Genomic DNA, 25,163 nt, shown 5'->3' on the forward strand with positions numbered 1-25,163 from the left:
AAAAAAAATAAATAAAAAGAATTTATAAAAGATTGGTGGCAAATGCTCTGCAATCTTAGTCTTAGGGAAACTGAGGCAGAAGGGCTAATTGGAGGCCAGCCTGGGCTATATGGTGAAGACCTTGCAACAAAACAGAATTTTAAAGAAATGAACAAGATATTTGGGGCTTCCTTATGGGGTGAAGCCTCTGTCACCAAATACCACAAAATAAAGAAAATAGTTGGAGAATTAAGAAATATTCTTTATAAAGGTCTCTTAATCCAATGTGGACAGTCCAAGAGGCCTGGGGGCAGGAGAGGAGCATGGTCATTTCCCACCTAGACTTTTCTCTTTCTAGTCTATGAGGGGTAGGGCAGGTGCGCATGCAGGCCTATGAAGGCCAGAGGTCAACCTCCAGTGTCATCCCTCAGGGTGCCATCTCCCTTGTTCATTGAAACGGGGTCTCTCACTGGCCTGTTTGCTGACAGCGAGGCTGGCCCCCAGGGGTCCTCCTGTCTCCTCTTCTTCTAACAGTGTCAGAAAACAATAAAAAAGGAACTGAAAAGTACCAGCAAGATTGGACAAGCAAATCCTAGAGTCAGATAGGGACTGTTGGCAAATTTTTATTGCTGGTTTAGCAAAACTCAGCAATCTGATTATGATAAACAGTGCCCTTTTCTGGACGCAGTAGGTGTCAGCACTCACGCGTGCACAAACCCATGTGCAGATATACACCCATAATTAAAAATACAATTGTTTTAAAAAACCGAGTTAAAGAATTCATGAAGCTCCTTCAGAGGGCTTGCACAGGAAGCCCTGCACACAGGGCTGAGGCTACATGAAGTCAGTCTGTATCAGGCAAGTATGTTACTCTTTATTCAACCCATGTAGTAACACATCAAAAAATGGTTTGTAAATGACAGAGCAGGATGCTCACCTCAGGAGGGCCAAGAAAACAGGCATATTCATACTGAGTACTGAGGGTCCATGTCATGGACAACGAAAGCCTTGTTCTTGACAGGAAGTAATATAGAAGGCATTTCATTTAAAATTCAGATTTGTCCCTCCTGGAGACAGAGTCTTACTGGGTTGTACAGGCTAGCCTGGAACTGGCTACGTAGATTAGGCTGGCCTTAACTCAGTAACATCAGCCTGACTCTGGCTCCAGAGTGCTGGGATTAAAGGAGTGAGCGTCCATGCCTGGCTTAAAACAGAGATGTTTTATATGTGTCTAGGTGTGTCGCTTTAGCTACAGAGTTCAGGGACATCCAAGCACATTTTCAAAAACCAATGAATAACCATGACCCACCTTGTCCAGTCTGTGCCTCGGGCACTCGCTCCCGAATGACTCGACAGGCATCATATACAGCTGTCGATGGCTCAAACTGCATGGTCTTCACCACATTGCAGTGGCGGACACAGATCTTTAAGGATAGCGCCACCATTTTCATAGATGACTTGATGGGTTTTGCTTACAGCGTCTAGAAAACACAAGGAGATAAGCTTTGATTCATACAATCATCATTTAGCTGCAGGGGGAAGAAAGGTCCAATTCTTAGCCCGGCTGTCCCCACCATAAAGTCATTCACAATCATATCAGAACTGGTGTGAGTGTCATGTGTGATAATGTGTTAGCATTCCTTATTGAGAAATGTCACCATCTACTCCTCCACGAACAGCAGCAATGATTGTCAAAAATTAGCCCCAAAATGAATGAAGGCCCTACAGCCTATACAGAGGCAAGACTACCAACAGCACAGAGGAGTTGGAAATGGCTGACACTTTCCACCATCATATCAAGGTCTCAAAGCCAACTGCTTCCAACTCTCTTTCTGCAGGCATATTTAAAGAAATATGACTACTTCCAATTAACAATCTGAGCTCCAGAGATAAATGGGCAGTTTTGCTATGTTGCAGAGTTTCCCAGACCCCCAAGATGACCCAGCATGGCTCAGAGGTAGAAGTCAGTGGAGGAGGCCATGAGGTTCAGTATCATCATGGATGCCTTTCATTAGATGCAGCAAAGAAGAAGGGATGGCTAATCTTTTCTGGACCCCAGAGAAAGAATTCCAAGTGCCATGTAGTGGCAGAAGAAGGATGGAGAAAGAGATGTCAGAGTGAACAATGAAAAGCCAGTGGCTGGTGGAGAGATGAGGACAAGGAGTCCAACGGCTTGGAGCTCTCTGCCAACTCAGGAAACACAGTTTAGTGGAATGGGGGTCCAAAACCGAAGTGGGTAGTAGGGTCAGGAGCGAGATGGGGAAGAGGGCTGCCTCGAAGGACACCAACATATCTCCTAGGCAGGCTTGCTGGGAACTGGACAGAGCACTAGGCAGAAGTTTCCATCTTTCATGGAAAAACTTTCATCTAAACATGTGGTACCTGTCGTATCAGGAAGCCATCCACATATGGGGTCTGCCTCCTGATGGTCCTAAGAACAGTTCTGGGCACCTAAGTGCCCTCCCTCACCATGTACCATCTCAATTCTGGGCCCTGTCCACATAGCTGCCTCTCAGTCTGTTGGAGAGGAGAGGGTGGGCAGGTGCTGGTAGACGGGGCAGTGGAGTGGGAGCCTGCTGTCTGGATTCGGTCCCAGGCCAGGACGGCCTTGGATTTCTGTGTCCGTCACTCCCCTGCTCTGACCTTCAGACAGCAGGAAGAAATCGGTACCCATGGCCAGCCTCCCCCACCAACTTCTCATGCTTCCTCCTCTTAGCCGCCTCAGGAGGAAAGGCATGGAATTCAGGCAGCTCTTTCAGCACAGGACAGAACTCAAAAGAATGAGGAACAGCAGAGGTCATGTGAGTCATGTTCTGAACTATTCAATCACCTAGAACAACCGAGGTAAAGAGCATCACCATCATTACCCAGGAACAGATTGGTAAAGAAATCCCTCCTCAGCTGGGCGGTGGCCCACGCCTTTAATCCCAGCACTCGGGAGGCGGAGGCAGGTGGATCTCTGTGAGTTCAAGGCCAGCCTGGGCTACAGAGTGAGTTCCAGGAAAGGCGCAAAGCTACACAAAGAAATCCTGTCTTGAAAAACAAACAAACAAACAAACAAAAGAAATCCCTTCTCAAAGAGAGGGGTCTTTTTGTTCAACTGCACACAGGCCCAGGACTAAAGAGTGTCCAGCACAGTTTTCTCACTTCTAGCTCCTTATTTTACTGTGATTCTGTTTTCCCAAATGAACAAGACTAACAGTTTACTTTACAGGACTGTGTGCATGTGGGTGCACATGGTATGTATGCGTTCATGTGTTCATGTGTGTTTATGTGTGTGGAAGTCAAGGACAACCCTGGGCACCTTCCTTTATCATTCCTCACTTAAACGTTTTGTAACAAGGCTTCTTTACTGGATCCGGAGCCCACCAATTCAGTCACTCTGGCAGGCCAGAGATCCAGGGATCATCCGGTCCCCGCCTGCACAAGACTAGGATGGGGGGGGGGGGTGCCTCCACACCGGACTTTTTGCCTGGGTGCTAGAGATCTGAAGTCAAATTCACACGATTTCATGGCGAGCACTTTACCAGCTAAGCCACCTCCCCAGCCCCTTTGTCCTAAACAATTATTTACATGTAAAGACTGGGCTTTTATTATCATACAAGATGACCGCTCACAAAGCCAATGCCTGGATCTGAAATCAACGTGCACATGATTTACTCGTCCTGACAAGCCCCATAGCAATGAGCTAGTTCTCACGCCACTCTTAAATGAGCAAGATTCTGGCAAAATGGACGTTCGCTGGCATTAAGTGCCAGGCTTTACCCTACAGCAAGGAAAGAGAATTGAAGCATTTATCAATTTAGAGATGCTAACTGAAGATGAGGAATTCTGAGCAGTCTCGCTGAATCTCCTGAGCTCAAACAACAACCTGGGTGACAATTCATGCTCCTTCTCTACCTGACATTTGTCTCCACTCCTGGATCCTAACACCTAACAGTGCACACTTGGCATATAGAATGGCTGACTGGGCTCCTTTTTCAGATTTCGCTGCAAGAAAGCCTACAGTCAAATTCATGTATGAGTTTCTGTAGCTATTTATGGCTTGACCAAGGTAGCTTTGTTTCCTTTTACTCCAGCTTGAGTGTCTGCTCTCATATTGATCTTAAATATTTTGTGTGTATATTAAAAGACAGGATGTAAATTCATGACATTTCCTTTATTTTCCTTTTAATAATTTCTTCTCACTCTGATGATACTTTGCTTTCATTATAAAGGTCACTTGGACCAGCACACACAATATTAAAAACAACAACAACAACAACAACAACAAAAAACCCTTCCATGCCACCCATTAGAGAAGATGAGCCATTGGAACCAGCTGTGAAATACAGACATTAAATAAAAAGACCCTCCAATTCCAGAGAGCTGTTATACACATAGGACCATCCTGATCCAACCAGAGATAAGCAAGCCCAGCCCTAGCCAGGGAGTTCTAATATAAATACCCAGCATCGGTCAAGATGAGCAGCTAGCTATTCCTTGGATTTATGCCTGACAAGTAAGGACCAAGAGGTGTTCCACACCTCATTGCCTTGCCGACCATACCATGCAGAATTCTTAAGTGTCCTGTGCCTCAGTCTCCCCCTCAGAAAAGTAGACAAGAGAAAAACAGATCCATCAGGAAGGCTGCCATAGAATCCAGAGAGTTAAACGTGTTAACGGCACACTGATAGTGCTGAGTAATTTTGTTATTAAAATTAGCCTTGAGTGTCACAGAAACACCGGAAGCATCATACTGCATTCAGCTGGCACAGAGGAAGCAAAGGCAGCAGACAAGATTCCTATTCACAGCAAGCACCTTCCAGTAAGCCCTCCACTCACTGCACAGATCCAGTACTCAGCCTTATGCACTCTCTTTCCTAGACATCCTGGGATCTCATAAGGAGATGTAAAGCTAGGTGTTTGTGGAGAGGCTGAGTCTTAGCATCTAAGTCTTAGAGATATTCAGATTTCCCAAATCCAAGAGCTCTTCAAGAGGCAAAGACAGTGAGTGCCCTCTCTAGGGCAGCGCTAGTATCATGTCTGGCTCCAGCTCAGGAGCGCTTATGAGTACAGTCTGTCCAGGAATGCCCTTTGGGAAGCAATATGAGAGCTCTGGACCTCTCCCTGGAAAAATGGCAAGCAGGAGGGCCAGACAACCTCTACTCAAGGGACTTGGCCTCACCGGGAGAGCAAGGACTGGATAGTGTGCTCATCTTTTCTCAACTGTAACCCACGGGATGGCCTTGCATCCAATTATGGATGGTGATACTCATCCCCCTTCTTCATGTCTGCTCCTTGCTCTGGAGCCATGTCTGATAGCCGCATGCATCTCCTAACCAAATGTCAACATACAAATGGCCCTTTACCAAGTTAGCCTTCATCTGGACTCCAGTGAGTACTTCAGCTCTCTCAGAGCAGAGCCAAGGAAAAGGCTTCCACTTCTCTACAGTCTTACTTGCACCCCTACAAAGGAAGAGAGGTGGCTTCTTTGCCCAGTAAGAACCCACCACGCACCGGGGTTCTGCTACACAGAGGTGCTGTAAAATGTTGCCTTCCAGGACTCTCGGGGCTCAGTTGCACAGGGCTTGCCCTGAATATTCAGACTCTAACACATTAAGCAGAGCAGGCCCACCAGTAAGGTAAATCAAGCCAGCCCTTCCCCGGGAGCCTGCTGGCTTTTATTCTAGGGGGGTAGGGTGGTGGTGTGGGTAAGCAGCCAGGTGTCCCATTTTGCTTCCTCTACAGGAGTCACATTTTCTGTGAGTTACCCAGGCTCTTCTCAGTATGTCTGCATCCCTCTCAACTCTTCCTGGCTGTTGAGGACCCAGGAGGCTGGGCCTGCGTAGAGAGGCTCTCTCTTTGTCCCACATGGGGCAATTCCATTTCATTATCTGCTCAGGCAAAGCAGTAAGGAACAGGTTTTTCAAAGCACCCAGCATCCATGTAGCGAAGTGCCAGGCCTACTAAGCCCTCTCTGCAGCCAGTGGGAGCCCAGACATAGGAAAATGTCCCACAAGAGCATCAGTGGTTTTCTTTCAGAAAGGCCAGGACCACTGTTCAGCTTCTAGTAACTTATACTCGAGGGACTGTCAGTGAAGGAGCCCAGGAGAAATAATTAACTATCTAAACAGGTGTGAAATGGGCACGAGACACCAAGGGGTTCAATAAAAGTCCCAGCCATGGGGCAGCTCTAATAACTCATGGGGTTGCCACTGTGACCCCTGCCCATTCCCAATCTGGCATTAAGCATCTATACCATGGGTTTGGGGACACATCCACCATTAGAGCACCATCACCCCTCTTGGTCTCTGAGAACAAGGGCCGAGTCCAGATAATCAGCTTTGAATCTCAAGACCCCAACACATGGCAGATACTGAGGATCCCTGAAATGAATATGTGCTCCATGGAAAGATGTAGGCAGACATTTCATGTCCTATTTTGGTGTCCCATGAGTTCCGTTAGGACTGTTTACAGAAGCATGGGTCCCTAAACCAGTGACTACACCACTGAAAAATGTCATGCCTTTCTCCCAGCAACCATCAGCTACCTATGGATCCTCAGAGATGGGCAGGTAATCATACCTGCTGTGAGTTCAAGAGTGTAAAGGTCAAGGCATGCCCAGAAGACACACTCCCACAATATTTCACCTCTTCCTATGGCTCTTGCATTCATTCTGCCCCATTTTTTTTTTTTTTTTTTTGTGAAGCCCCCAAGCCTTGGATGAGGTCCCATTTAAGGCTGAGCATCCAACAGTTACTCTCAAAACATTGAACAGATGTTCTATGGTTATCACTGCCTACTGCAAAAAGAGCCTTCCTTCTCTGACTAAAGCTAACAGCAGCACTAATGTATGGACATAAACATAAGAATCTACAGAGGCAATCTGATAGATATATCATTCCCACCCAGTAAACAGAAGCAGTAGCTTGCTTATTAGGCCTAGTCACTTTCCCAGCCTTGAGCTTCTAACCAGGTTTGCACTGGATGTTACTCCCATCTGTGGAGTTGCCTCAAGTCTGAGCAAGAAGTATCAAAAGGCTTAAGGATAAACAGGGTGTCAACATCCATCAGACCAGACTATGGCTACACTCCCGAAACCCATTTCAAGGACCACAGAATTCCAACCTCATGGCTCACAAAATGAACTTAAAGAAAACAAAACGAAGACCTTAAGAAAGAACAAAGCCACACAAGTCAACATTCATGGATAGGTTCTTAAGGGAGGATCAGGAACAGGTATACTGTTCCTGGTAACACCTGCCATGGAGAAGGGCTCAATGTTGACTTTTATGCAGGGATAGAGGAAAGGTAGTCTTTCTATCTCAGTAAGAGAACTAAAGATGGCCCAGATGAGCAGTTTTCAACTTGTGGGTCACATACCAGATATCCACATTACAATTCATAACTGTAGCAAAATTAGTTATGAAGTAGCAATGAAATAATTTTATAGTTGGGGGTCATCATAACACGAGGAACTATATTAAAGGGTCGCAGCATTAGGAAGGTTAAAATCCATTGCTCTATAGTGTGGAATACAGAGCAATGGAAAAAGGTGTTTATACATTTTACCACTTCTAGATGAAGAAACTATCACCTTGAAGTCAAGAGACTTTCCCAATAAAGGTGAGCAGAGAGAGCTACCATGTAGTATGTCTGCAGCCTTCCAAGGATTCCTCCAATATACCCTTGGCACTGGCACCTGGGAGTCCATCGTGAAGGTTGGCAGTACCCAAGTCTACTCAACTTTAATAGCACACATATGCATCTGCCTCCATCAGTGTTTCAGGATGCACACACACTTCGGACTTTCAGGCAAAGTAGCTGAGAACTGCCCTTTATTAATGATGATGCCTAATTATGAGGAGACTCTGCCGTGGGATGCATTAGTGAGCTACAGGGAAGTATAGGACTCTGGAGCAGGGAAGCGCTGGAAGAGCCTGCTGCTGGGAGGAAGAGGGAAGGAAACAGATGCTTAGATACACGTAGCACTATCCTCTCCTGGGAGATGATTTTGATGCATGTAGGACTTTGAAAAGTAGGCATGTAATGCTCAATATTGACTGTCAGCCAGCTTGACAGGAGCTAGAACTACCTGGGAGACAAACCTCTGGGCACATCGGAGAGGGAATCTCTATGTTATTTTAAATGAAGTGGGAGAGCCACACTAAATGTGCATGGCACCATTCCATGGGCTGAGCTCCCGGAATGAATAAAAAGAGAAAGTGAGCTGAGCACCAGCGTTCGTCTGTCTGGATCTTGACTGAGGATACAATGGGTTAGCTGCCTCAGACTCTTGCCCCCATACCCTCCACACCATGATGGCCTATACCCTCCAACTGTGAGCCCAAGTGAGCCGTCTTAAGTTGCTTCTTTTTAAGCATTTTATTGTGGCAACGAGAAGAGAAAGCAATGTAAAAGGCAAGCAGATCAAACTGCTTAGATGCCAGCCTCATCCACCCAGAGATTCCCCACTCCTATGGCATGGGTATGTGTTTAACTCCTGATCAACTGCCTAGGTATTTTAGTGTGTGTTCCTGAAACGGACCATTCTCTTGTCCAGGTCCTGATACCCTTCCAACCCAGAATCCAGCTTTGATGGTACTGACTGCACTGTAACTCTCGCTTCAGCTGTGGTACTCCTGGGCTGAGTTACAAAAGAAGCCAGCAGGCTCCTCACATGATGGCCCTTTGTATGGAACAGCTTCATGGCACTCTGGAATGTGTCACTGTTGGATGTGTTGACAGGCTAGAAAGTGACAGAGATCCGCCCTCCCCCCACTCTCCCTTTCTAGGATGCATACAGAGGATCTGGAGAGATAAGTGAATTCCTAGGCTGTGTGAGGAATGTCCTGTCATTTTCTGTCAGACCACTAAGAATGCTCGTGGGCTTCCAGGAACCTCACTACTCAGCTTTGATGTTGAAGACAGCAGAATAAATCGTCTGCCCCTCCCAATCCTCTAGGATCCACCTTTTGGTCCACCTGCTGTTTTCTGCCTCGACAAAAGCTAAGAAAAGCAACTGGCTCTAACTGAACTCTCATTTTGAATCCTTTTACACCTTAACTTCTTCAGATTGTTGACAACAGGTTGTTTTCAGAAGAAAGTATGATGAAAAAAATAGAATAATAAAAGGTCACATCCAAGAAAAAAATAGAAGGAAATCATTACGAAGGTCAAAACCAGGAGGGCGGTGAATTACTTAGCATGCACTTGGTGACCCAGACATTAACTCTCCCCATCACTTGGTGTTTTGGGACCCTTCATGACAACCTTATGGAGTCTCAGGACAGTAGATGTTACATGCTGCTGCTGAGGCAGACAGCTTTGTCTTTACAGCACACATCGCTGTGATGACTAGAGCCCACACACTGGTCTTTACCTGGAATACACAAGGCTCTGTTCTATGAGATCTGCGGGGAAAGGTCAGTATTTTCTAGCTTCATCATGGAAGGAATATAGTAAAGAACTGCACACACTCCCCCCACAAGTGATCTTTCTCATGCTGGTATTTAATGTGAGGTCAAGCTGGTGTGGTCCCTACTGAATGCTATCTGCTGCAGCCTGATTTCAAATGTGAAGTGATGGTGCACACTGACATGATCATGTGTAATTTCACATAAAAAAAATGGAAGGAACCTCCCACTTTCCGGTTCTGGCCCCTTTCAATGAAAGGCTGCAAACCACACATCACTCACAAAGGCAATAGGGTGTGGCTTTCCCAAGAAAGAATTCTGAGGAATAAAGGAAAGCAAATTAAAGACATATTCTTGCCATTTATCTATGTTAATCTATTAACCACATATCAGAAGAGCATTTCTGTTGGAGACTTGATATGAAAATCTGGTGTGTATGTGAAGAACCAAAACAAATCAAGGAATGTGACTGTGGTGGATAATACTGACAGGGTCTAGCATCTCCTGGAATCTCTCTGGGCATGTTTATAAGGGAATTGAGATTGACTTACTGAGGAGGTGGAAGACCTACCCTAACAGTGGGTAACAACATTCCATGGTCTGGGGTCCCAGGCTGAATAAAGAAGAGAAAGTGAGTTGACGTCTCTCTGCTTCTTGGCTGCGAAGGCAAAGTGACCCGCCATCTTTGGCTTGATCAGATGCTGTCTTTGCCATGACGCACTCATGAGCCGAAACAACCCCCCCCCCTTCCTTAAGTTGCTTTCATCACGGCAATGAGAAAAGCAACTTATATCATAATTCAAAGTCCATTGGTAGACTAGTCATGGGACCCGTCCAACATTCTTGGACTGGACTGGATTTCTCAAATGATTCGTTTTATTTTCTGGACCTTCCTCCAGGACCACCCCATTTATACTCAAACATGGGAACGCTCCAGTACAAATGTACATAGTTTGAAATGTCCCTCATCTCAGACTTGGGAACCACATGCATAGAGATCTCCATAGGCTACTAGGTTAGTCTTTCCATCACCATGACACATGCCTGGCAAAACAAACGAGGTTTCATTTCAGAGGTTACAGCTGCACCCACTGCCCTGTGCTTGCAGCGAGGCAGAATATCACGGCAGCAGAAGCTTCCTATAGCTATCTGTCCTTCAGGGGCTGCTCATCTCAAAGAAGCCAAGAAGCAGAGACTAGCAACGGAAAAGACTAGGCCAGGGCCACCATTTGCCATTCAAAGGCGTCTCAAGCAACCCATTTACTCTAACTAAGACCCCACCTGGCTACTTTTCAATCCATCCATGGATTAAGTCAAATCCCTCATGTTCTATTTCCTCCGGAACCTTTACCACAGACACACCCACAGGCATGGTTAACATTCTCTTAAGTGTTTCTGAATCCATTCAGGTTGATAATCAAGATATGTAAATCTGTCGTAATTTCCCCATTTCCATAACATAAGAACACTAATGAATGCATAGATTAAAACATTGTAAATAATAGCAGGGAACTTACATTCGACTGTATACCTGGCAGTGATTCTTAACCCTTTTTATGGGTCAAGCACACAGATTCCAACACACAATTGCTGAGGAGTTGAGACTTTGCCTAAGTAGGCCAACCAAAATATAGTGGATTTGTAAGTTCATCAAATGTATACTTTCTAAATAGGAGGGAACATGCAGAAACTGAGTGCTTGTGTTAAGAAAGCAGTAAAATGGGAGACATATTTATTATTAACACTGTTATTAATAATTGAACTAGCACTCAGTGAAATACTGAGTGTCACACACTTGTCTAATAACTCAGTAAGTGAAGTCCGATTTATCCTGGGTAAAGCAGGCTTAATAAAGGGGAATGCTTTATAAAAAGGTAAACACAGAAGGCTTACACCCAGGTCTGCCTGAATCCAGACTTCTGTGCCTAGCCCCACTCCAACTACAGATAGGCAACGCTGACATTTTGACACATCCCCTTTGGGTTTTGTCTATTTTTATATAGCTAAGACAATGCATTCTATATGATTGTGTCTATGGAGCTCTAACTCCATAATAATCATTTTCCACAGTATTAGAAACTCTGTAGAAATAATATTTTAATATATACATAATGTTGCAATGAAGAATCCTATAATGTACCATGCTGCATTGTGTGTGTGTGTGTGTGTGTGTGTGTGTGTGTGTGTGTGTGTGTGTACACACACTGGTTATACTCAGGTTTTAACATTCATAAACAAGGTTATAGTAAACTTTTCCACTTTAAATCTTTTCTGTTTTTATTTTCAGATTTTTTTTGTAAGTTAAATATCTAAATATTTTTCTTTTTTTTTTCCTCCACATCAACATTTCTTCATAGAAGCTCAAAAGAGACTAAGACCACAAGAGAAAAACAGAAGCAAATGTACAGGGAACATCAGTTTGTGTTTTGAGTTATAGGATAGCTAAATGAATATGTATTAGCAACTGGGCAGCCAAAAATCAATCTGGGTTTTATGGTTCAATCTACACTGCAGAACGATCCTGCCGTCCAAGGCTCAGGCTGTAAGGGACCAGAACAAGAGAGAGAATCAGCAAAGAAATGAATAGGAGAAAAAACATCTGGTGCAGTTCATAAACCAGATTTACACAAGAGGCAGAGAGAAGATAGATGCTTAACATAAATTTTAAAATATATTGCAAACTGTACAGATGACAGAAGAAGGGACTGAACCAGTTTTCCCAACAAAAACTGGGTGGACATGACTGGCAAGCATCAATACTCTGATCTTTGTAAGCCCAAGTTTCAAGAACTGCCCACCAGACCCCTCCAGCTATAACGAGGATCTTAACTACACGGAAGGACTGATGGGGTGCCATTTATCCTAGTCTTCATAAAATGAAGCCAGATCAAAAATTTTGTCAAATCTGTCAGTGGATTATGAACAAGATTTACATTAAGAATAACAAAAGCCAATCATAATTAAGGCTCTATGTGTCAATTTTACTTCATCAAAAAGTAAGGGAGGGCTGGAGAGGTGGCCCAATGGGTTCAAAGGACCTGAGTTCAATTCCCAACACACACATGAAGGCTAACAACCATCTGTAGCTCCAGTTTTGGGGGATCTGATACCCTCTTCTGGCCTCCATGGGTACCAGGCACATATGTGGTGCCCAGACGTGCATGCAAGCAAGACACCCATACACTTTACATAAAAATAAGTGAGACTTAAAAAAAAAAACAAGAGAAAGCTTTCATCAGAGGCCCCTCCCTGCAATGAACAATGGTGAATACAAAGACTCAAGACTGCCCATGATTCAGAGAGGAAGGAATGGTCAGAAGCGCTAAGCAAGCACCTCTGGGAACGCTGTAGAAGAGGACAGAGGGAGTCTGTAAGCTAGAAGCCAGGGTGAATGGCTGAAAAAAATCCCATCCTCTAGACCCCATTCAACCAACGCAATCATAAACTTCCAACAACTATTGTTACCTTCACTGGGCACACACAAGATCAGGCCCACACCAACCATCAGTCAGGGAGAGGGGAGGGGCTCATAGAGCCCTACCCTGTATCTCTAAACTCCTGGCTATCAATGGGTTCTGGAAGAAGGGGAGTCACTGTCTTTAGTTGTGTATGGACTGAGCTCACCAACCTCACAAGGATAGCTCCACAGCATGTCACACAGATGGTCCCTGTTTAGTAGGTCCCAAAACAAAGTGGATAGACACAATTGTGAGAGACTGAAAGGGGCGAGTGAGACAGGAGGATGGGGGTGGTGGGTAGACTACAGGTGAGAGCTGTCAGTGTGTGTGATTGTGTCTATGTGAAACTGTTAAAAATAAACAAGCAAACAAAAATAAATGAAAGGAAAGAAAAAAGGCATATGGGAGATGACAAGAAATGATGAACTTTCCATGGCTTAGTTAAGGCATGGCCACATGCACACAAAGCCTCCTATGAAGCCATGCCCAGTAGACCAGCTTGTTATCTGACTCAGAGACACCATCTTTGCAGAGGCAGTTAGGTTGTTAAAATCATGCACTGTGGTCTGTTACAGATACACCTTGAATGTCTCACGAAGACCCGCATACTGAAGGATTAGTTCCCAGTGTAGAGCAACACTGGGAGAAGGTGGACCGTTTAGGAGGTGGGGCCCAATAAAACAAAGTTAGAGCCCTGGGGGAGTGCCCTTGAAGGAGTTCTTTGGAGTCCTACCTCTTCCTGTCCCTCTTTGCTTCCCTGATGCCATGAGGTGAGCAGCCCCCTCTGCCATGAGCTCATGTCATGACGTGTAAAGCAACAGGATCAAATGACCAGGACTAAAATAACCACCAGCCAAAAGAAACCTTTTCACCTTTGAAGTTAATCACTTAAGGATTTTTCCTGGGAGGAGGTAGGGACAGGCTCGCATATGCCAGATTGGCTCAAACTCACTAAGTAACCAAGAATGACCCTGAAGTTCTGATCCTTTCCTCTGTGTTTCTTAGGTGCTCAAAACACAGGCATGCGCCACTAACCCAGTGCTTCACGCATGCCAGGCAAATACTCGAAATCAACTGAGCTGCATCTTCAAACCTACCTCATATATTTCTTACTAAAACAGCAAAACAAAAGATTAACACAGGGGCAGCCCTAATCCAAGATCACTGCTGTTCTTATGAAGGGTAGAATTTGGGAACAAGAAAGATATAAACACACAGAGAGAAGATGGACAAGCATAAGCTAACAAGAGAAGGCTGGTCACACGCTTTCCCTCACAGACCTCAGAAGTCATTACTCCAAGCAGCACCATCCTTTTGGGAGTGACAACTTCCTCAACTGTGGGGAAAGAGGTTTCTATCATCTAAGTCAGTGAGTCTATGGGAACTTATCACACTGCTACTAAGCTAGGTAAAATACTGCCATAATTTTAATTAAGGCAATTTTATAAAATGTAGGTGTTGTGCATGACTCTCCTCCAAGCCAAATAACCAATATTTTAGGGAGTTCAGCTGTACCTGCTTGCAAAAGGATCATGCCAGCTGTGCTTATTGACTGTCTGGATCCCCTCATGGAGGTCTGGGAAAGATCACAAGACCCTGACCTGAGTTCCAGCTGCTCCCCCCTGTTATATGCAACTCTGCCTTTATTCCATGTGACCCTGGGGAGGAGTTAAAGTAATATAAGCCAGAGAAAAATAGAGGAGTCAGGCTCCATCTATATAACCACAGGAAAGCTCTCATCTCTAATGGGTAAAGGCTTCACAGGTGGCGCCTTTGGTGTGCGTGGAAACACCTATACTCCTGTAAGTGGTAACCTTTCACCTATGCTCTGTAAGGAAACCCAGTAAACTCATTCTTCTGTGTGAATGCTGGTGGACTTATGCATCCATTTGTCACTGGGACCTTAGGAGAGACGACAGACATTGTTTATGTCTCTTCCCAGAAAGGAATTTTAACCTAAGGAAGGTTTTTGACATGATTTGACCAATAGCATATGAAGTACAGACAGTAAACCCCGAGGGAAGCAAAAACACACATCTAAATAAGCAGTCAGAGATGCAGGAGTTGATGTAGGCAAAGGCACAGGCACGCAAGGTCATAAAGGTAAAAATAATAGAGGTGGAACTCTCAGCTGGACGCATCATCCTCTATCATCCTGGATACCACCATTCTGTAACACCCAACAAAACTGCATGTCACAGTGAAAATGTCCATCAGCTGAGGATGAAGGAAACAAGGGGTTTCTCTGACATATATGCCTGTAAGCTTCCTACAAGAGCATTTTTCTGAAGTGATAGAATTCTTTTTTTTTTGGGGGGGGGGGTTGTTAGAATTTGCTATGGTACAGAATTTTTTTAGGAATTAAATAAAATTCAATGACAGCAGAAGCCCACTTTCTGTATTTGTTTCTTGACTATCCTGCATGGCTTCCTTAGAAGATGAAACCCATGTCTCTAGAAAGGGGCAAGAAAGAAATCAGCTCTACAGAATGGCTCACTATTTTAGCACAACCACCTCAAGTTTCAGGTGTGAGCATCTAGAGCCCTGGGAAGGAAGACTGAGAGTCCGTTGCTATGGTGACAGCAACAGAGGGGAGAAGCTGACAGCTACAGGGGAATGAAGAGGATGGATACAGGCTGCTCTTGCATCCAAAGGACTTCAACCCTCACAGCATGCATACCCTGCATGGAGCCCTTAGTGCCAGACACTGCCATCCTGAGAAAAGACTTGTCCTCTGTGAGCCCCAACGGAAGTGCAGGAAGAAACCACTCAGCAACCTGGGTGAAGAGTCTAGAGTGTCAGCTGTTCCCATCACCAAAGTCCCTCTGAAGTCTGTATGACTCCAATGAAGGCTCAGCTCTATGCGTCTATGTGGCTGGGAGTCCTAGAGGCTCCTGAAGGATCCCTAGATGAATCTCGGACAATGCTGACCTTCCCAGGGAAGACCCAAGTGGGTAAGATCCTGACATAATAGACATGGCCTCCAGCACAAGCTCGTTTAAGTCACCCAGCTTCAACCACAGCCCACAAGTGGCACAGGTTCCAAAGCATAAGGCTACATCCTCAAAGAATTATTTGTTTATAGCAATGAAAGACCCAAACAGAGCTGCTGTCCTTGTTTAGAAAGCTGTAGTGGTAAGTTGGCACGCGAGCTAGAACCTCTAATGAGAATTTACAGACTGTGAGGCCACCTTATTAGTGTGGTCCAGTGGCCACACCATAGCTATTCAGGTGAGTTCTCCATTAACATTACAATCCTGGGCAGAGAGTAGGTTCTTTTTAAAGGCCTTGATATAAAGCTATCAAGTGTGAATAAAGATGGATAATCATTAGCACTACAGAAGGCATCTTGACTTAAATAAGAATAAGAACTCATTGTGTACATGCCCTGCCATGGTCCCAAATTCATGTTGAAGTTTGATCCTGGATTTACTAGTAAGCAGCAAGAGGACTAATGAGATGATTAAATTACAAGGACAAAATCCTCATGGATGGATTTTCAAAGCCTTGAGGAAACAGGTTTGTCTCTTCCCTTTCGCTGCCATGTAAGAACATAGGGTTTATGGAGGAGGACCCAGAAACTAGGCACTATCCTGGGAAGGGGGTGCAGCCCTCAATAGGCACTGAATTCATTGGCTCCCTGATCTCTGACTCCCCAGCCTCTGGAACCGTGGGAAATGTTTTCTGCTCACAAGCTACCCAGTCGTGGACATTCTGTTAAAGCACTACCAACAGATGAAAACACTCCATCAATGATTATATGCCGACTCCCATCGGTTGCTATGGAGTCCTCAGGCGACTGCATCCTTCAGTAGTGATGGCCAAGGGCTCTGACCCACAAGGGCTCAGTCTCCCCCATTGTTATAGTAGATTTCAATCTTGTCAGAGTTTATTGTCATTTTGAAATTTTTCATGGTTCAGACTGGGGATGTGTCTCAGTTGGTAGAGTAACAGCTAACATGTAAGAAGCCTGTTCAGTCTCCAGCAACTGCACAAATAGGCTGTGGTGGTGCTTTCTCCAATGCCACCCACACTCAGAAGGCAAAAGAAGGAGTGTTAGTTCAAGATCATCCTTAGATACATAGAGAGTTTGAGACCTTGTCTCAAAACAAACAAACAAACAAACAAACAAGTAAGCAAACAATATCATCTAAAAAGCTTACTGTGGGGGGAAAAGGTTTCAGCCCCTTTCTGGAGCCTCTAACCACACTACAGTGAAGAATCTCTCAGTGAGCAAGTCTGAATGTCAAAAAGAAAAAGGTATCTTTTCAGGAAAAATATAATAAATATTTATAGGCACTGTGACTCCATCACCCCTGAAATGTTAAGCAAAGCTATTTCTCCTTTTACTTCATTATTGATTTTGCTACACAGTACATGATAAGCAGAAAAGAGAAAGGTAACAGGACTCTAAAGCCACAGGGTCATACATCAAATAAGTGCAGACACACACACAGACGCCCACACACATGCACACAATTGATTGACTTCATTGAATGCATTGTTATATCCCAGAGAGCAGTGGAAATCAATGTCACAACAAACTCAGCCTGGGAGCACAGGAAACGGGCTTTGGAAGGGCCCTCCTCTATATGAGAGCTCCCCCAACACAGGCTCCTCCTCTTCCTCACTCTATGACTATATATATGATTAGATGATACATGTATATATTGTACATGTATGTATTTATGTAGGATTAGATAATGTTGATACCTCCTAACTGGGGCTCATAGCAAAGAGCAAAGCAATGGGATGGCTGATAAAAACACAAGTCCCGGGGTTGGAGATTTAGTTCAGTGGTAGAGCACTTGCCTAGCAAGTGCAAGGCCCTGGGTTCGGACCTCAGCTCTAGAAAAAAACAAACAAACAAAACCACACACACACACACACACACACACACACACACACACACACACATCCCAGAGAACGCCATGTCTACTGACTTTAGGGTGGCCCTATTCAATGTTTTTGTCATCTTTAAACTAGATAACTCCTAAGGTGGGTGTCCTCAAAGGATCAAGTCTAAAATACAGCTCGATCTTCCTTAAATTTTGTTAAAATTTCCTTTTTATTACACACACACACACACACACACACACACACACACACACACACACATATAAAGTTGTCGTCCCCCTCCCCCCATGTGTATGTCCTTGACTTTCACCTTGTTTGAGGCAGGAATTCTTGTCCAACACTGGATACTCTAGCCTACCTGACCCTTAGCTTCTGGGGGTTCTCCTGTCTCACTTCCAGTCTTCCCATAGGAGGGCTAGAATTACAAACACGTGCTGCCACATCTGACTTTACGTGGGTTGTGGGGTCTTGTCCAGTTGCCATCTCCTGAGCCTCCCAAGCCTTCTTTATGAATCTTTCTTCCAATCCCTAAAGCCTGGCTTGCTTCACCTGCAAGGCAATGCCCTTTCTCTCAGCTTTGCGAGCTTCAGCCCAGGGTTGAGTGACCTATTTGCTTTCAGGCCTGTGCTGAGGCAGAACATCTGGTGTGATATGACACAGAAAAAGCAGCTTAATTCATGGTCTGAAGCAGAGGAGTGGTAGGCTTCAATACCCCTTCCCAGAGACACTCCTTCTCAATGCATCTCCTCCTCAGAGTTCCATCACCACGAACACCACCCTAACCTGGGAAGCAAAGCCTTTACCACAATTGGACTTTGGGGAGCATTTATTCAAGTCACACCATCAAGTAAAACCCAACCTGAGAGTATGTGAAGCCTCTGTTGAGTCAATATCCTATTCCCACATCCATTCCAACAGTTATGCAGGAAGTTCAACTGTATAACTAGATCTTCCTCCTTCCCCTGTGTTTGAACTAAAATTCTCAAAATTCTCTTCTACTGGTTACATATCTAGGGATGGAATGTCAGACATCTTCAGGGCAAATGTACCACTTATATTTTAGTCCTTGAGCACAGGGGTTTGAATCACTCCACATTCACCAAGACCTGTTACTACTATTCATTGACCTTGGAAGGTGGTGCTACATCTCATTAACTTAACATGGCCTTAATAGCTGGAGATGTTGAACAACTTTTCCAGTGCCCATCGCCCATTTGTTTATTCTTGGGAGAAATATTTCTTCTAGTCCTTTATCCATTAGAAAATATTGGATCATTTCTATTTTACTTATTGGATTCTCAGAGTTCTTTATATATTCTAGGTCCCAGACTCTGGTTAGATGATTGGAAATATTTTCTCCAATGCTGGAAGTTATCTAGACAGTATCTGTCAATATTTGAAAGCTTGGCAGTTTTTTTTTTTTTGTTTTTTGTTTTTTGTTTTTTTTTTGAGCTGAGGATCGAACCCAGGGCCTTGCTTGGCAGTTTTGATGAAGCCCATTTTATATATATTTATTTCACTGCTTGAGCATTTGACTCTTTCCAATTCAACATCATGATACTTCTTTTTTTGTTTGTTTTGTTTTGAAACAGGGTTTCTCTGTGTTGTTTTGGTGCCTGTCCAGGATCTCACTCTGTAGACCAGGCTGGCCTCAAACTTACAAAGATCTGCCTGGCTCTGCCTCCTGAGTGCTGGGATTAAAGGCGTGCACCACCACTGCCCAACTCATACCTATTTCTTAAAAATTGATGGGAGTGGTTTATTTGTTTTTGTTTTGTTTTTTTTATGTAGCTCTGACTGATTGAAATTTACTATGTAGACCAGGTTGGCCTTGACTCATAGAGATCTGCCTGCCTCAGCCTAGTAGTAAAAGTGTGAGCCACCATGCAGTGACATACCTAATTTTTCTATGACTTCTATAGTTTCAGCTGGTAAACATCTAGATCTTTGATCAATCTGGAAGTCACTTTCATATATGCTCTGGGCAGGAGTGTAAAATGAATTTTTTGTGTCAGCTTTTAAAACTGAGGAAATTGGGCTGCGGCAACAACACAGTTGGTATAGTAGCAGAGTAAGCACGAGGAACCCAGGGAGGAAGGTAGGGCATGGTGGCTGATGCTGCTAATCTCAGTGCTGAGGAGATGGGACAAGCAGATCCCGTGCTCACTAGCCAGCCATCCTAGTCTACTTGACAAGCTCCAGGTCAACAACAACAACAATAACAACAACAAAAAACCAACAACCACCAAATCAAAACAATGACACCACCAAGGTGGATGCCTGAAGTTGCCTTCCAGTCTCTACACTCAGGTGTGGCTCCCAATATATCTGGTGGTTCACAACTGCCTGTATATCCAGTTCTAGGGGGACCCAAGCCCTCTTCTTGCTTCTGAGGACTCCTAAACATACATGGTGCACACACATACACTCATCTCACACTCATATATATATGTACATCAAATAAACAAACAAATTTTTTTTTTGGGGGGGGGGTTTGAGACAGGGTTTCTCTGTGTAGCTTTGTGCCTTTCCTGGAACTCACTTGGTAGCTCAGGCTGGCCTCGAACTCACAGAGATCTGCCTGCCTCTGCCTCCTGAGTGCTGGGATTAAAGGCGTGTGCCACCACCACCCAGCACAAATAAATCTTTTAAGAAGTTTCTAGATAACGTCTATATGGCCCATGTCTGCTCTCTAGCAGAATACTGTATAAAGGTCTCAAGACACAGCTCCTCACTGCGCTCTTACAACCAGTTTGGAAAATATAGGCTCGTTTCCCAGGCAATAGTTCTCTCTCAAAGAATAGGAAGTTGAAGGACAGGTCTTTCTGAGAAGTCAAGTTTCTTTCAGGCTATATCTTAAGTGATAAAAGCAACAGGGCTAGTGAAATATCCATCAGGAGGCATAAGCTACTTCTGACAGTAGATGTGATTCTGCAGGGGTGGCAATGATTATTCTGGAATCGCTAATGTACATTATAAACACAGATAATCACTTTCTTAAATAACACAAGAACACTTCCTCACTTTAGACACAGCAAGGAGATTCATGAAATTCAGAACAAAAAAGTCAGAGGCTTGTAATCCCAGTGATGGGGAGGCAGACACAAGTAGATCAGCCCAGCCTAATGGCTGAGCCCCAGCCCCGAGAGAGACTCTATCTTAAAGAACAAGAGGCAGGCCAGTGAGAGACTCTGTCTCAAAACAAGGTGAGTGCTACCCAGTGAATGACAGCTGCATCTGTCCTTTGACCTCCACTCACATGGATACACATGTGCATGTACACACACACACATATGTCACCGTGGTACAAGAATGCTCTCACAGCTAGAATAATTTAAGTCTTAGCACAGGATCACCAGTGGATTATCAATAAAGGAGAAGGAAAACTACAGCCCTCACCTTATTGTGAAGAGTAACTGCAACAGGATTTAATTAAGCAAGAGCCATCAATTAGCACTGCTATTAATCTTAAATTTCTTGGTGTAAAAGAATCTAAGTATGCTAACAGAATTATGACATTCTAATTTCTATCTACATCAAGGCTATAGAAAAGGAGCATATTTATTAGTCTCTGGGTGGTTTGGAGCCCTTCTATAATATTTTCTATTGAAAATTGAAGTCATAGCATGATTTGAACCCTAATGGATTACATTCTAGTGCTAAACACTTCAAAACTCCCCATGACACCAGGCAATGGAAACATAATACAATCTCTACCTGGAAGGAATTAACAGAGGGGGAAATCAAGCCAGATAATAATTGCCTAATAAAAATCTTTTTACTCTGCAAGCCTTAACAAGATGTATTCTTAGAGAGGAAAAAAAGAGAGAGAAAGAAAATTAGAAAAATTAGTATACTTGACACTTTAATGTAACTGTGTAATAACCAATTTTTAAAACCGGAATAAATGGAGCTGGTTCTGGGAGAGCTAAAAGACAGAACCTTTATGCTGTGTGTGGTGCAGCTCGATCTATTTTTAAAATAATGTATCTCCGACACAGCGGTTCAATTTTTACCTTGCCTTTAAAAACACAAATCAATGACCTGTACCGTGAGTCTGTGTCCTTGCTTATCTCAAGATAATTGTAACCATTAAATATACAACTGGATGAATTTAACGTGAAAAGCAGGGAGAGAAAAAAAAAAAGTTCTTTGCTTACCTAATTCCCTCCTTGGCTGGCTCCCAAAACTCACCAACTCCCTTCACCAGGAGGGACAAAGACAGCAAGACAGAAACAGAATCCCTATAAATCCTCACCCTGAGGAGAGCAAAGGAAGCATGGGCCAGAGCTCCTCCCCACCAGAAGGCAGAGTGATACAGAAATTTTAATATCTAACTTCCCTTCCTGTACATCTAAGGCTGGATCAGCCCCTTAAGAATTCTCTTTTGCCAAGAAACAAAATGGTCTAACTACTAGAACCGCATTAGCCTTCCTGGTAATGAAATTTTAAAAGGCATGGGCGACCCAGGAGTGGCTAGCACAGGCAAGCAGGAAGCAGGATGCTTCTCGATCCTTCTATTTCCAGCACTCGCCTGAGTCTCTCTCTGATCCCCAAGCATGTCCACACTTCTCTCTGAGCTGGGCATGACATAAAAACTCTTCGTTATTGGTCTTGCAGGCGGGCCAAGAGGAAACACACTGGACACCATCCGAGTTAAAAACTACCATTCTACACTCATGGGGATGCTCCCCATAGTGTCCACTGTCCGGCACCCGATACAAGTCACCCTGTCTTCTGCTTTTACCTATCTACCTACACAGGAGCTTCATATCACAGGCGACAAAGATGGCTGCTCTAACTAAAAACTCATTTTTGTAGCTTCCACCACTGTATGCCGTGGCCCTAAGGGATGTATGTCTGTGGACAAGGTGTTGGTCATCACTTTGACTCATACCCAAGGAAGTAGTGAGGACTGGTGATCTGAGACTGGCCTTCACCACCCACTACCATTATGCGATGGTGAGAAAAGGGCAGAAAGTCAGAACTGTGCAAGGCTGTAATCTCTCTCTCTCTCTCTCTCTCTCTCTCTCTCTCTCTCTCTCTCTCTCTCACACACACACACACACACACACACACACACACACACACACCACACTAGCACTTGTGTTCTCTATTGTGTCTCATATGTGAAGGTCAGAGAACAACTGTGAGAGTTGGTTTTCTCCTACCATTTGAATCAGTCCAAGAGACAGAACTACACTTGTCAAACTCCGTGCCTTTGCCCACAGAACCACCTTCCTGGCCATTTTTAACTAATTAATGAACATCTTCCTGCCCCAGGCTCTAAAGTGCTGGGATTAAACCATGTGCGTCACTACATCCAGTTGCCTCAATCTGAGTGTCATCTTCCGGTGGACAAAAGGACTCATCTGGGCACAGTTCAACAAACTATGGAATTATTGCAGGTCAACATTCAATGACTTGTTTCAGTTTCACATTTTGCTTGCTCAAAGAAAGAGGAGTAACTCAGATTTTTTGGAACGATGGGCAATACAACTGGTGTTAATACAAGGTAGATTGTTGACCTGCAAATTTGAGTTGATAGTTTCAAAAGTCTAAAATGTGTGACCAAACTCTTTTATAATCTCTTATATTTCCTATATATGTTAAAACCAAACAATTATTTCACATATTGTCACTTCCAGAGTCTGAATTTCATTAGGATGAATGCTTTTTAAAAGTGTCGGAAGGGCCAGGCATAATGGCACATCCCTTTGATCTCAGCACTGGGACCCCCTGTGAGTTCAAGGCCAGTCTAGTCTACATAGTGAGTTCCAGGACAGCCAGAGCTATATAGAGAGACCCTGTCTACATACACAGGGAGGGGGGAGACTGAGTATGCAGGAAGACACATATTATTTTTAAATACAGAAGGTCTCATTTTGCTGGGTCAAGTGAGCATCCTGCTTCAATCTCTCAATCACCTGCATCAACAGGCATCTGACATGGTGTTCAGCTTAACTCATACTCTCCAATTATCCACCAGCTATGGAACAATGTGCTATCTGCCATTTTGTGGGGGATAATGCAAACAGATTTCAGCGGAAACTCAGGTCCTCCCCAGCTCTACCTTGATGTCTGCTGCCTCCCCCCACAACACATGCACCATGAGCAGCTGGCACTGCTCCCCCAGCATCCAGTCCCATCTGTCCATGCATCTCTGCAATCTCTAGCAAAATGGCATCACTGGCGTGCAGCCTTAATGCTGGTGACGCAGAAGGCTAGAAGTAGCTGGATTTGAAGTCTCATCCTCTAAAAAGACAGGTGGCTTCATTTAAAATTCCTCTCTCCCCATCAGCCTCAGCCTGTGCTCCTCCAGCAAGCCCCCGAACATATGCTGGGGGAGTTCCTGTCCTCCCCTTGTCCTTGCTGTTCCAGGCAGCTGCTGGCTTCCTCCTGGCCCTCCTGCAACACTACATTCAAATACAAGAAAGCTGGTACCACTGAGTTGAGCTCCCTGCAGAAGGCATTGCTTCCCTTTTGTGAACTCTAACCATGACCTGTGCCTCTTACCTTTGACCCATATACACGGATGACTCAATTAAGTCTCTGGTACTGAAAAGTCATCAGCAGACCCTGAAATGGCCCCAAACCTGATCATACTCCAGAAGAGGGGACTCCGCTCTAGGGCAGGGCCTTGTGAGGCTCCAGGTGTGATTAGTAAGGCCTCCAACTTTGAAGGACTTCTACTTTTACTGGTTCATCTGACCATCTTCAGTAATCAGAAAAGTAGATCAGCAGCCTGAGTCACAGTCCAAAGCCTGACGTGCACATTTGCTAATGAAGAGCTAAGCCCCACAGTTCTGTGGGTTTTGCAAGATGCAGGCAGTTAACATCTGCACCTGTGTCTTTCTGCTACTATCCCCACCCCACCCCCACCTCTGCACCTTCCCAGATGCCTTGATTTCTGGCACAATAACATGCTTCTACCCCATGTCATAGAGGTGTCACATAAATCCAACAATGGTCTCCTAGGCAAGGAGGGAAAACAAGGACTTTTTCCTTGGATGAAACCTAGGATATCACTGGTGCATGCAACTTTCAGGTCACCAAATTCAAGTAGATCAAAGAACAACCTCTGATAAAGATGGGCTTCATCTTCCATATGCCCACTTTTTCTTTCTTTCTTTTTTCTTTTTCTTTCTTTCTTTCTTTCTTTTTTTTTTTTTTTTTTTGAGCTGAGGATCAAACCCAGGGCCTTGCACTTGCTAGGCAAGCGCTCTACCACTGAGCTAAATCCCCAACCCTCTTTATTTCTTTATACACCCACTTGGAAGCAGAAACCAATGGAGGAAATGTAGCTTACTGCGTTGGTTCCCACTGCCTTGTGTTCAGTCAGCATTCATCTACAACCCAGGCCCACTTGCCTAGGGGGTGGCACCACCCACAGTGGGCAGAGCTCTTCTATATCCAATAAGAACTAAAAAACATGCCTCAAAAACACACCCACAGACCAGTCTGCTACAGG

At 44.4% G+C, this 25,163-nt stretch overlaps 1 protein-coding gene across 2 annotated transcripts in view; it reads right to left on the reverse strand.

Moving 5' to 3' along the window:
• The window catches only part of Tln2 (talin 2), a 423,718-nt gene that overhangs the window by 175,358 nt on the left and 223,197 nt on the right, over positions 1-25,163 (reverse strand). For both annotated transcript variants that reach the window (XM_036191895.1, XM_036191894.1), the window contains exon 4: positions 1,289-1,460. In XM_036191895.1, the coding sequence (XP_036047788.1) occupies positions 1,289-1,430 (142 nt within the window). In that variant the 5' untranslated portion in view covers positions 1,431-1,460. The remainder of the gene's footprint in view (positions 1-1,288; positions 1,461-25,163) is intronic.

Source organism: Onychomys torridus, chromosome 7 (assembly GCF_903995425.1).
Source record: "Onychomys torridus chromosome 7, mOncTor1.1, whole genome shotgun sequence".
NCBI classification, from domain to species: Eukaryota; Metazoa; Chordata; class Mammalia; order Rodentia; family Cricetidae; genus Onychomys; species Onychomys torridus.